This window comes from Marmota monax, unplaced genomic scaffold (genome assembly GCF_021218885.2).
Source record: "Marmota monax isolate L192 unplaced genomic scaffold, Marmota_monax_Labrador192_F-V1.1 WCK01_AAM20220418_F8-fsc00055, whole genome shotgun sequence".
NCBI lineage: Eukaryota > Metazoa > Chordata > Mammalia > Rodentia > Sciuridae > Marmota > Marmota monax.
Window position 1 is genome coordinate 9,700,400 of NW_026695205.1, and position 13,925 is coordinate 9,714,324.

General features: G+C 35.3%; 1 protein-coding gene across 6 annotated transcripts in view; it reads right to left on the bottom strand.

The window, feature by feature from the left end:
* Dcaf6 (DDB1 and CUL4 associated factor 6) overlaps positions 1-13,925 on the bottom strand; it is a 111,419-nt gene that overhangs the window by 14,870 nt on the left and 82,624 nt on the right. For 3 of the 6 annotated variants that reach the window (XM_046429978.2, XM_046429976.2, XM_046429981.2), the window contains 4 exons: positions 11,205-11,320; positions 10,256-10,342; positions 9,706-10,033; positions 4,696-4,737 (listed from right to left, as the gene is read on the bottom strand). In XM_046429978.2, the coding sequence (XP_046285934.1) occupies positions 4,696-4,737; positions 9,706-10,033; positions 10,256-10,342; positions 11,205-11,320 (573 nt within the window). The remainder of the gene's footprint in view (positions 1-4,695; positions 4,738-9,705; positions 10,034-10,255; positions 10,343-11,204; positions 11,321-13,925) is intronic. The other 3 variants (XM_046429977.2, XM_046429980.2, XM_046429982.2) reach the window with 1 other exon arrangement.

Sequence of the window (13,925 nt, forward strand, 5' to 3'; positions counted from 1 at the left end):
ATGAGGTTGTAGACAGCCTCCTTGTCTAGGTTTCTAATGCCTAGAATGCAGTAAGAATGATCTGGAAGGACAGCATTTCTAAAATTGTGGGATTTTCATAGGTGTTCCAGAAAATAGTTTTATGATCAAGTAAGTGTAGTCAATGATGAATTAAAGCAGGTTTCTTTGCTGAAAGTTGTCTTAGAGGTTTTATTATGCTAATTGCACCATGAATCTCAAAAAGAGGCACACACAGTGTAATAGTCCCCAAATTTTGTCATCAGAACCTTCAGACAAAAGTCACCTCCATCTTCCCAATTTTATAGTTGAATTCTTGTTTAATAATTTTTTATTTATACACGACAATGGAATGCTTTACAATTCTTATTGCATATATAGAGCACAATTTTTCATATCTCTGGTTGTATACAAAGTATATTCACACCAATTCATGTCTTCATACATGTACTTTGGATAATAATGTCCACCACATTCCACCATCATTAATAACCCCAGCCCCCTCCCTTCCCCTCTACCCTATCTAGAGTTCGACTATTCCTTCCATGCTCCCTCTCTCCCTATCCCACTATGGATCAGCCTCCTTATACCAAAGAAAAAAATTCAGCATTTGGTTTTTTGGGATTAGCTAACTTTACTTAGCATTATCTTCTCTAACTCCATCCATTTACCTGCAAATGGCATGATTTTATTCTCTTTTATTGCTGAGTAATATTCCATTGTGTATATATGCCACATTTTTTTTTTATCCGTTCATCTATTGAAGGGCATCTGGGTTGGTTCCACAGTTTAGCTATTGTGAATTGTGCTGCTATAAACACTGATGTGGCTGTGTCCCTGTAGTATGCTGTTTTTAAGTCCTTTGGGTATAGACTGAGGAGAGGGATAGCTGGGTCATACAGTGGTTCCATTCCCAATTTTCCAAGAAATCTCCATACTGCTTTCCATATTGGCTGCACCAATTTGCAGTCCCACCAGCAGTGCATAGTTGAAATCTTATATCCAAAATTAGAGTTGTGTTTATTTTGCAAAACTTGAGTTTGATTTTTCAACTCAAAGAATGAAGAATTAAGTTTTTATAAACTTAAGCTATTCTTACACCACCAAATATTTCAACAGCAGAGTCTCTGTAGTAATTATCACATTTATATGCCTTTATAGTTTTATAATAGCTAAAATCTTTGGTAACAGAACCAAAGCTATTAGGGATATGTGTCAAAGAAGAATCCACCACGTATGAGTAAGAAAGAGAAAGATACTAAAAGCAAAGAATAAATTCCATTTATCTATGTTTCATTGTAAGTGTTAACTATAATTATGAATACCACAGTTTTTAAGTATTCGGGTTCAAAACCCACAAGTTCTCTTAATTTATACCGTGTATACATTTTTTTTTTTGAATTGACTTAGTGATTTCAGAGAAAAAAGCCTAATTTAGAATCTGATTATTCAGACAGGGCAATTAACTAAAATTTATCATGAAATTATGAATTTAAAAAGTATGGGCTGGGGATGTGGCTCAAGTGGTAGCAAGCTCCCCTGGCAAGCGTGCGGCCCGGGTTCGATCCTCAGCACCACATACAAACAAAGACGTTGTGTCCGCCAAAAAAACTAAAAAATAAATATTAAAAAAAAAAAAAATAAAAAAAAAAATAAAAAAAAAAATAAAAAGTATTTATAGGGCTGGGGTGTAGATCAGTGATAGAGCTCATGTGTGAAGCACTGGGTTTGATCCTCAGCACACATAAAAATAAAATATACTGTGTCCAACTACGACTAAAAAAGATTTTTTAAAAAAGTGTTTATAGTACAAATAAATTTATGAATTTAGAGGATGTATTTCCTTTTTAAAAGTAATTCTTTTAAGTGCTTTAAAACACTTGTTTTATAGAAAAGTCATGTTAGTGTTGCTATTTCACTTTACCAACAAGAAAGGGCTTCCCTTCCTACGTGGGGATTTCTGCATTTCAGCATGCGTCTTTATCCTACCTGAAGTGTGTGGTGGATGGGTTGGTACAGCATCTTGCTGCTCCTGCTTCTCTTGGAGGGGTTTGGGGGAGGAGCTGGAATCTCTGCCTTACAATGGATTAGTAGACAAGGGAAGAGCAGCAACTGGCTGCTGTCTTCAGCAATGTCTGTTTACCAGGTGACTCTTACTGGTGGCTGGACAGCTGACTTCTAGAATGTTCCCTGCTTTGTTAGCCTGCCTGAGACACTGAACCCTGCTGCATCAGTGCCTACACTGTGTGTAAATATGACATGATTTCTGGTGAACACTTAATTTTCTTCAGGGTCTGGAATTTAGGTTGCTGTGGTTGGGTGCAGAGGCCGAGAGGGTGTCTCCAAGACCAGCCCCCAGGGAATACCCCGAGTTTTGAGTGAAGCAGGCTTACCTGGGTAGAACCCAACACAAGTGTTACTGCATGTCATTACTGAATGAAGGTATACATCCTGCGTGAGGCCTCCTGGAAGAAGGCTTGAAGGCTGTGCCTGGATTCTTCCATTTTAATATGTTACGTCCTTGGAGTAATAAATAATCTCTGTGTTCCAAGTGACTTTATACCAAGGAGTGTAAATTTCTGTTAAATTATTCTCTCATACCAAGTCATTAAATATGTGAGAAGTCATACAGCCTCTAAAACAACAATTCATAAGCCTCTCATTGATTTAATGTTTTAGAAGGTCGAGGAACAAAGCAGTAAGTGACATTGTCTCGGGAGATATGAATAGTAACCTAGTGAGTGGGTTTGTCAACTTTTGATTTCTATATGCACATATGTATTACACTGTTCTTAAAGGTGCTTACAGTCTTGTATAGGAAAACAAACATACATGCAATAAAATATGATAGGCACATAGTCGGGATTATGAAATACGTGGGCTAGGTAAAGTTTCCCAAAAAAGCCCAAGACGAATATTGATGAGGCAGCCAAAAAGATGACAATGGTGAGGGGAAGTCATTTCGGTCAGAGGGCACAGGTGGCATAATGCACGCATTTAGTAACACCCCAAGTTCACCTGATCTCAGCACCAGTCAGAGATCAGAGAGGCTGCACACCAGGCAGAGGCTCTCGCTCTGCCCCAGCAAGGGCCATAGGGAGTCTCTGGAGGCAGGGTCACAGGGAAGGCCTGAAGCGGATAGGAGGACTACTTTAAGAGACCACGTGCGAGGTGACCAGAGAACAGCAGGATGTAGGTAGAGGATGACTACCACTGTACCCATCATCAAGAGGAGCAGGCAATGCAGCACAATCACTTAGAATGCTAGAACCTTATAGTAAGACACACTCAGAAGACACTACACGACAGTTCCTAGCAAAGAACAGTTACATGAATTGTAAAGAGAATCTGCAATTATTTTATCTTAACAGAAATTTACACTCCTTGAACATCTATCCCTAATTGCTAACAGGGGAAGCAGAATTAATGTGTGTATTGTGTAGGAAATGACTGTCTTCCAATTACAAGTTTTCCCAGATAATCTCTATGTGAGGGAGAGAAGTATAAGTGTAATATCATTAACTCCAAAGGGAGGTTACTGTCACATTTTCTGTTTAACCACTGTCTATTAATTCAAAATAATCACCTCTTCAAGGCTTTAGCTTTTCTAAAATTCATTTAAAGGAACATAGTACTTTTAAACTACAATTTTCATTGAAAAAGAAGAAACCAGTTTTGAGCTCTTGTGCTAAAAAATATAAACCAAGAAAATCACACAGTCTTGAAACAAACTGGAATGATGATGGCCTGGCTGGTAGCTCTTCTCTATTACTAATTATCTACTGTCATTAGATAACTAGTAATAAGCTAATTTGCAAAAAGTTATCTCACATATACCATAATGTTCAGTCTAGAAACATTAGCACAAGAGGAAAAATAAGTTTGAGACTTTTACATGAGAATCCTGAGGACAGGAACTGATATTTATCTATAATTTTTGGCTTATTTTATTATTTCTGTGATACCTATGAACAACTATTAATTTTACATTTCTGATTATTGCTACATATTTCATATTTCTACTCTGTTTTTGAAACTGATGGTAAGTAACAGATAATATACCTCTAAGAATTAGGTATAAGTTGATTCTGTCAGTAAACCAGGTTTTGGGTAGATGACTGATAGGATTGAGGTTCACTTTAAAGTTCTACTTAAAAACATACTCTCATATCAGACCTTCAAATTAGAGATGAGTTTGAGGGTCATATATCATCTTGATCTGTGACATCCTTAAGTACTGAATTATAAAAAAACAGCTTTGAGAAATCAGAATCTTAAAACCTATGCAACATAATTAGAAGCAAGTTCATTTTTATTTGATTTCAGGAAAAAATAACGAAAACTTGATAATTATTACGCCAATCAAGTTTTTAAAAAATTTAAGTTGCATTCTTCAACAAAATACTCAAAGAGTACCCAATATTCAAAGGATACCATTTTGGATTACAGTTATTTTGTCATGACACACTTGAAGAGAACACCAGATATATCTGCACACAGATTTCTTTTATTTTATTCCCATGCAGTGCATGCAGCTAAATATAGTTTGTGAAAAGCAACCTGCTTTACAAGGCTTAGCAGAGTTCAGTAAGTTCAAAGGAGTATTAACTGTTAATAGGAAAGGTGGTTAGCTGTGGAAAGAGAGGACCTGGCAAATCCATCATAAAGAAGAAATAATGAAGGAACATTCTGAATTACCTCATTATTCTATCACCTATTGTAGTTCCTCTGATATTAAATCTAGTGAAGGGAACACAATAACTAAAGTCACTTACAAAGACTCCAAAGAACCAAATATGTAAAGCATTAAGGTTACCACTTTTACCATCAATCATCTCAATCTAAAAAGAAATTTGCTTCCCTTTGTGACTTAGGGAATTAAAGAAGAATATGTCATCCAACTAAATGTGTACAAAGAAATTAAGCAAACAGACACAATCACTGAAGAAAGATTAGAAGGAAGACACTGCTCTCAATCTCTTTTATCTTTCAAATAAATAGAACTGAACCTGTCACAGAATGTGGGGAACTGTACTGAGTCATGAATACCATCCCCTGGAACACCTACATTATGCTCCGCAGAGCTGAGCTGTGATTTGGGAAATAAATCATTAGGCCTGGAGCTGACTCATGTGGCCTAAGCACAAGAGGATATAGAAGCAGCAAGCAAAGAGTAACAGGGCTTTTACCTCCCTAGGAGACCAGTTCTTTTTCTTTACTTTTTTGCCTCTGCAATTTTCTTTTAATAAAGAGTAAACTAGAATCACCAAAAATATGGAATGAGTGGTTATAATGATGACTGCTAACACAGGTTGGCAAATTCACAGTACAAAGAATTCTGGCTTTAAAAACAATGGCCACCTTCCACAGAGACCAGAGTAGGTGGATACATCCACAACGCTATGCAAATAATATACACTTTAAAAAAATTATTAACAGGCAACATGGGATTAATCTTTTTTAAAAATATTTTTTAGTTGTTGATGGACCTTTACTTATTTATTAATTTATATGTGGTTCTGAGAATCGAACCCAGTGTCTCATACATGCTAGGCAAGCGCTCTACCACTGAGTCACAACCTCAGCCCAGGATTAATATCTTTAATCTCTAGGGAGAAAATTGTTAAAGCTTCTTAATTAAACTGAGGCTACAACTAAAATTATTCAACATCAAGTGAGCACTGCTTCAGGAAGTTTCATTTGCTTGTTTTGCACATCAATTTCATTTTCCTCTTAAATTCAGCAAGAGAAGAACTACCAGCCAGGCCATCATTCCAAGGACTGCTCCACAGTTGATCTGACATTAAAAACTGCATCTCTTCCGCCACTCCAAGAGCACACACTCGACCTTCTGAATGCATCCCATAGGCAGTAAGGGGCACATGTGCTAATCTCGTGTGCTGCTTTTTAATTCCAGGATTACAAAGCATATATGTATTTATTTCACTTTTAGATTCATTTTCCATTTAATATCTAATATTAATATTTAATATATTCTTGACCTAGACAAAGTTTAAGGGACCAAAATATGTGGTGATTTATATAGTCCATTGTCTTAAACTTTGGAATTCTGCCAGTAAAGGCATTTTCCACAGACTTATGGCTTGGTTTCTCTCTATATGACTGACTGACTGTAAGGAGGGATCTGCAAACTGTAGCCAGCTGTTTTTGTAATGGCCTTTAAATTAAGAACAGTTTTTACATCTTAAAATGCTTATATTTAAAATGTTATATAAGTACCTCATAATAGTCTCTACTTTGCTTCTAGGTCAGCAAAGCCTAAAATATTTATTATCTAGTCCTTTAGGAAAAAAATCTGCTGACCTCTGCTGTACAGGGTCCCAGTTACTCATATAGACTTACTACAGTTAATCAGAAGAGCATTCTGTTTAAAAATATCTATGTTAGTTGTTAAGGCCTTTTTTTCTAAGACATCCTTCTCATGCTTGATCTCAGTCCAAAAGTGAAAACCTGGGTCATTTCTAATTAACCAAATTATAAGAATGCAATTTTTTAAAAAAATCATTACTCTGCAATACAAGGAACTGCTGTGATATTTTTAGATTACACATGTCCAAAATAACTTATCTATGTCTTTTAAATTTAATTTTAAAAATTACATTTGGAAAAATAAAATTGAAGTAAAAATTAAATTGGGGCAATAAATTATGAGATCCATTATGGAGTTGTTCATATGAATTAAGGTGTAGGTTTAATTAACTATGCACTTTTACCATATTTACTTTTGGGACTAGCAACTAAACTAATGTACCCTAACTAAACTAATATGGACTGGGCTTTTCAAAAGGCAGCAATGAGGGACCTCTACGATATGCACACGTTTAGGGGGTCATTTCATCCATGTGTGATTGTAAGAGCCAAATGTTCCCGTTTTCATGGCAGCACTTCAGGATTCTTAGCCTCTTCAGATACAAAAACTCATCTTATCACATGCCTAAATTACAAGCTGATAAATAATAATTCTCAAGTTCTTAAGAAACAAAATTATCTCTTAAGACTTTCTTTCTTTAGAATAAAAGTCAACTTATTTATCTCTTTAAATTTAGAAGTAACAAACTGGCAGTAGTCTCAAGGATAAAGCACTCTTTTAAAAGTGCAGAAATATTAAAAGCATACTTAAAAGCATATTAAAAACATACTTAAAAAACATATTAAAAGCATACTTCTTATAGGTAATTCAAATTAAGTCAAGATGGTGCTGAGGAGGTTAGAAACTACAAGAAAAAAAAAAAGGAAAATTCTCACCATTTGTAAATTCTTGAAAGAGAAAATAATAATGCAAATCTCAAAGGAACAACTTATGTAATTATGAAATGAGTACTCTAATCATGCTAGTATCACTGCAGTATATGTGTTTGTGTGTATTTATATACATAAATACTATTTTTACTTAATTTCATATATTTATTAAATTTGTTTTCCATGTTTTAAATAGCTTGTATATTTCTTCAATAATTACTAAGTATCTTGAGGGGTAAGAATTTTATTATTCTTTTACTATTCAGTAAGTTTATTACTGTGACCTGTAAAACAAAACAAAATAATATACAGGGCAAACTAAGGTTAACATCCAAACTGAGCATACAGAATATAAATAACATTTAATTTTTAAAAAGGTAAGGAAACCAATGTGAACCTAGGGTGTTTTTAAATCTGGATTTAACCATGAGAGTTTATGCATAAAATGGGGTCACAGTTCTAGGCTGATGTCCATAATTACCAACTTTGGAAGATCCTGCTAGTCTAGTTTAGAACCTGGGTTTCCTGGGTTAATGAAGCTATCAGGTGCCAACTGTGGCAGATCCAAACCCTAAGAAAATCCCTAAAACATATAAATCATCTAAGTATTATGAAAATGGTAAGTAAATGATAATCTCTATAGAAAGATATTATAGTTTCTGGATTCTCTAGGATTCTTATTCCCTCAAACCCTCCTTTCTTATTGATGTCATATTATTGGGTTTAAAAAGAAAATTTTCCTTATGTCAAGGATATACAAAACTCCTTTTAGCACCTCACTTTCCTCAGCTTAGCATAAAAAGGTGTTACTTAGCCTGAACAGAAGATGCTAAATAATTACAATTTTCTGCAATTGTCTAATAGCCATTAAAAAAACATTAATTCTTTAAATAAATGAACACAGAAAGTGATATGGTACACATAATTAGAAACTGGACACTAAAATTTTGTTTTTATGAACAATACAGAAGAAAAAATTTTAAATTAAAAATATAACTTACATACATAGAAGACTATAAGTGAATAAGCTTAATTAATTATAGAACACAGTTTTTCACTCAGGGTGTGGAAACCATCATCTTGATTTTCAAATTGTACTGTGTTTGTTAACTATCTGCATATATTATGAGGTGATGATATTGTAAGGGACTCTGCTGTGGGTATGGAAAGAAAAAGAAGTAACTTTTACTCATCTAAAATATATATTAAGGGGGCTGGGGTAGTGGCTCAGCGGTAGAACACCTGCCTAGCACATGTGAGGCCCTGAGTTTGATCCTCAGCATCACATAAAAATGAATAAAATAAAGGTATTGTGTCCATCTACAATTAAAAAAATAAACAAATATTTAAAAAATAAAACAATATATTAAGAATGCTAAGGACTAAATGGGTGGTAGGAAAAGAGAAGATGTTTGATCCAAAGCAGAAATGCACTTGTTGTGCATTTGAAAACAGTCTCATGGCAAAGTAAACATTTCCCAAAGATGACCAAGGAAGGGCATATCCTTTCCAATTAGAGAAAGGGGTTTCCATTGACCCCGAAGGTCATGCTGCTCAGGGTTTTTACCTGTCATCTGTCAGTTTTTCTCTCTTGGAGCTGCTGCTCACTGTCATTGTTTTTTAAGTCTACATGGCCACAGAGAATAAATATCTTGGGGTTATTTAATACAGCCATCATTTAGTGTTTTCAGTGTGAGCCAGGTCCTATGACTGACTGATTTTTAATTCTTACTAAAATGTAAGCTGAATATAAATATGTGAAATGGTCTGAACAGAACCTCACTCCTGTGTAAACTAGGATTTTAAGAATAAACTGGATTTTCTGGAATAAGACAGAACTTACAATGACATGATATCACTGATTATAGTAAGTTTTCTACAAGTATGGAATGTATTATTTATTTTATCTCCTAAAAAATAAAATATGTTCTTGTGATCACATACACTGAAAAATGAAAAAATAATATGAACGTATCAGCAATTCAATTTTTTATTGTTGCTACAATATTTGTTACTTACTGTAATTTTTCATTTTCTAAATCAAGTCATTAAGCTTATTAAAAAGTCAGAGCCAGCAGGAAAGCAGAAAAACTTAACATAAAACAAAAACAAAACAGATAGAGGTCAGAGTACCTATAAGGCAATCTGACAACTAAATATAACTTAGCTTTAAGAACAACCTTTTGGTCAATGTCAACATTCCTTTCTCTTCATCTGCAAACCAAGGAGTAATCTGCTCTGTACAGAGGCACAGAGCAAAGATGATTTTTTATTTCTCTCTTAATGCAATGTGTTCAAAGAATATGCTATGAAAATAATTTACTGTGGGTTATACTATGAGAAACCCTTAAGGAAGGGATGAAAAACATCCTCTCTCTTATGTGACTTTTCAACAAACCCCTGTGAAATGTGCTTTTTACAGCTTAAGCTAATTAAAACTTTACTCACCTATCACCAGGTCCCGTTCGATACCTTGCACCTGGTATCAGCACTGGGTCATCATCACTGTCATCTGTGTCCTGGAGCGCAGAGTCCCTGGCTGATGTTTCCTCATGAGCCAAAGGACCGATGGCTTCTGTTTGGGACTGGGGCTCAGGACTGGTATTAGTTTCAATGGCAGCACTCTCACTCCTGTTCTGATCTACAGTTTCCAGTTCCTTGTCTTTTTCAGACAAGGTAGATTCTTCTGGAACCCCACAAGGGCTATCAAGACTGAGATCATTCCTTTCTCCTGAGCTGGAATCCAATGGCTCAGCTGTGAAGTTATCTAATTGTGCTGACAGAAAATAAAGTAGCACCTAACAGTTAGCGATATGGACAACATCACTTAACCTAACTTAGTTGCTGACAAAATAAATATGAAATTTCATTCCTCAACGAGGAAAGCTGTACAACACACCCATTTAGAGGTGGTCTCTAACTGTGGAGGACTAACACAGATTAAGTTTGTTCATTTCCCCATAAGAAGCAATTATGTAGAGGGAGCAAGAAAACTTACCTATATCTACACAGCTCTGAACTGGGTTTTCTGCAGATGTACCTTCCTCATATTCTGGCATATTCTCTGATACTTCTTCAGAGGCTTCTGGAAATAAATCAAATCATTATTAAATCTTAATTTTTTTGAAAAATAAATACCAACTTAATACTCCAGCTTCCCTATAGATGAAGTGTCATAGAAACCTTTGACATTTAGACAAAACTTTACCCCAGTACAATGCAAATATATATTTGTGCACAGAACTGTACAAATGCAATCAAGGGTAGATGGGCCCACTTCCTCTTCCCAAAGTCCAGGCCCTGAGCTTTGTTGAGTTCTATATGCATAATATCTGCTTTAGATTACCCCTCACTGCTGATATAACTTGTTCTTGCTTTTTCTAACCTAAAAACATAATTCATTTGTAACTTCATTTATCAAGCATTTACTGAATATCTTCAGTGTTCTAGTCTCTGTGCTGGACACTAAAACTTAACTAATGTTTGTGTAACAATATTCTACTAGGAAAGGGTTCTAAAAAGTTCCCTAAACGGCATTTCATGGGCATCATTCACACTTTGTTTAGGCTTGACTGCTTCTGTTTTCCCTCTATAAACCATCTACACTGTTTAACAATCAAGACATACTATGGATTTCACTGCCACATATGAAACTGGCACAGTTCAAATTAACACTTACATCTCACACACTCACATCAAAATGACCACTCATCCTAGTCCTGGTATCTACACGTGGGACTGTGCGCTTCACTATGCCTTCCCGTCCTGATGGCCTAAGGTCCCCCCCTTTTGTATTTGCTACTTATCAATGTAATAGCTGGGCTACAGTAGGTTAAGAGTAACTTGTTAAACATAAGAAACAAAAGTGTAGCACTGGAGGGAACAGAAAAAACAGGTGGACATCCAACACTGGGGATTCATAAAGACAAAACAAAAAAACCCCTTACTTGTTTCACTGTCTCCTTCTGGTGCCTGCATTGAGCTCTGCGGACCCAAGGATCCCTCCTGACCTTCAGATTTGCAATGGCTCCCATTTCCTCTAGAACTTGAGGCTACACTGCTCCTACCACCAAAAGACAAATGGTTCCACCACAAAGTTAATAAAAGTGAACTTTAAGGATGCTTTTTGTTTTACAACTAGAGAAGTATAGCAGAAAATTCAGAATAGAAATTAAAAACAAAAGATTAATCTAACATACTTTCAGTATAAAGAAGATTTTAAAATGAGGAACACCTGTTCGCTGTTTTGATGCTTCTATGATCTAGTATGCATTTCTACACATCTGTGTGCATGCGCACACCAGGGTATAAATCCAGGGCATCTAAGCTACACCCCTCTAGCCCTGGTCTCTATGAAATTTTAAGTGAATTATATTTGACTCTCTCTTTGTCTACAGCTAGTCACCAGACTTCAATTTTTAATAGTTTTATAGATTTTGATCATATGCCCTTTTAGACTGTGGTTCAGACTATTTTTATATTAATACTTGAATGGAAGGCTGTTCATTTCTTTGGTCTCTGAAATGCTCCCCCATTGATCCCTTCCAGTTCTGGTTTGTTGTTCAAATATGACAGCAGCCAGGTGTGGTGGCACATGCCTATAATCTCAGTGGCTCAGAAGGCTAAAACAGGAGGATCTCAAGTTCAAAGCCGGCCCCATCAACTTAGCAAGGCCCTACGCAACTTGGCAAGACCCTGTCTCTAAATATAAAATGGGCTAGGGATGTGGCTCAGTGGTTAAGTACTTCTGGGTTCAATCCCTGGTACCCCAAACAAAAACAAAACAGAATAACACAACAAAAACAACAAAAAATCAAATACAGCAGAAGACTGAGCATTATGATTTTATCAAAAGAGGTGATGGTTTCTGCTTTAGTTTTAAAACCCACCTGATTATAGCTGTGGTGCTATTAGTATTCTGGCCACAAGAGAGTACTAAACTAATTTAAATGAGCAATTTTCAATGAGTATTCTGTGACAAGTTTCGGGAAATGTGTAAGGAGGAATTGAGTCGGAAAGAATATAATGTATTATAACATGACAGATTAAAATTGAATTCATAAAAATGTAATAATTCTCTAAATTCAGAATAAATATGAAGAAGTAAGCTTAAGAGAGACAATAACTTAAAATGTTAATTATAGATGAACAGCAGTGACCCAATAAACAATGAAAATTATTACGAATTTTTGCCAAGATTTTATAACAACCCTTTTAGACTAATTGCAGAAGTAAATTTGATATTTTTAAAAAGCATACATGTATAACTTGGTATTATTTCAAATAAGAATATATACCTACATGAGTATATATGCAGAGAAAAATGTCAAAGAGAGCTATGTACCAGTGTTGCAAGTGTCATCTTAATAGGATCACTACAGATGAAATTTTTTATGCTGATTTGTTTATTTTTGCATTTCTTTTTAACCAGTAGGAAATAGGCAGCCATTGAGGTAAAGATAAGCCACTACATGTTTCTTTTTCCCACAGAGAAAGCTGTGGTATAGGTATGAATAAAATGCTTAGTGTATAATTCATAATAATTAAAATATTATGGTTCCGGTGTAGGAATATAGATATTCATAGAAAAGACACACTATCCAAATAAATACATTTAGCATAGTTAACATAGCATTTTAGATCACAGAGAAAAAAACTGTTTAATAAATGATACTGGGACAAAGAAACAGTCGTGCAGAACAACTAATGCTATAGCTCTATATTGTATTTTATAGGAAAATAAATTCCATAAGTGTATAGTTTTTAATATAAAACCATAAAAAAAGAGGAAAATAAAAAGAAAATTTCTCCCTAATTTTAGGAAAGACAAAGCTTTTCTAAGCATGAGCTCATAGGTTGAAATCAGAAAGCAAAACCACCCTAAGTAAACTACAAAAGGAACACCAAACTGGGAAAAATATTTGCAACATAAATTATATCCTCAATTCTATATTAAATAGACATCATAAGTCAATAACAAATCTTCAAAATAAACCTTTGAAGTAGGATTATTTTGTAAGCCTACTCATTTCTAGGTAAGAAAACTGATAAGAGCGTTTCCACAGCTTGTTAAACCAGAGTCCAAGTTGTATGTCCTACTACTTCATTTGTCACCAAAGAAACTAAAATGAAAGCAAGACACCATATTGGATTAAAAAAAAAAAAAAATAAGACTGCATACTTTTGAGGGCCCTTTTGAAAAAAAAAAAAATGGAATTATGACTTTTCCTAAAACAATGTTTTTATAAGAAGTCAGTCTGTTTTGTACAGAAACATAAGAAAAGATAAGGCAAAGTAAAGGGCCACAGATATGATTTTAAAATGTTAAGATCAAAAGTCAGGACTCATGAAGAAACCCAATGACTGCACCTTTAATACCTGCCTAGACCCCAGGCACTTTTCACTACCTCCCCCCCTTCCTTTCCTCACTTTTCTTGGCACAGGGAATTGAACTCAGGGGCTCTCAACCACTGAGCCACATCCCCAGCCCTATTTTGTATTTTATTTGGAGACAGGGTCTCACTGAGTTGCTTAGCACCTTGCTTTTTACTAAGGCTGGCCTTGAACTTGTGATCCTCCTTTTCAGCCTCCTGAGCCTCTGGGATTACAGGCGTGCGCCACAGCACCCAGCTTGTCATTGCCTTTGAATGGTTCTTCTGACTTGTACC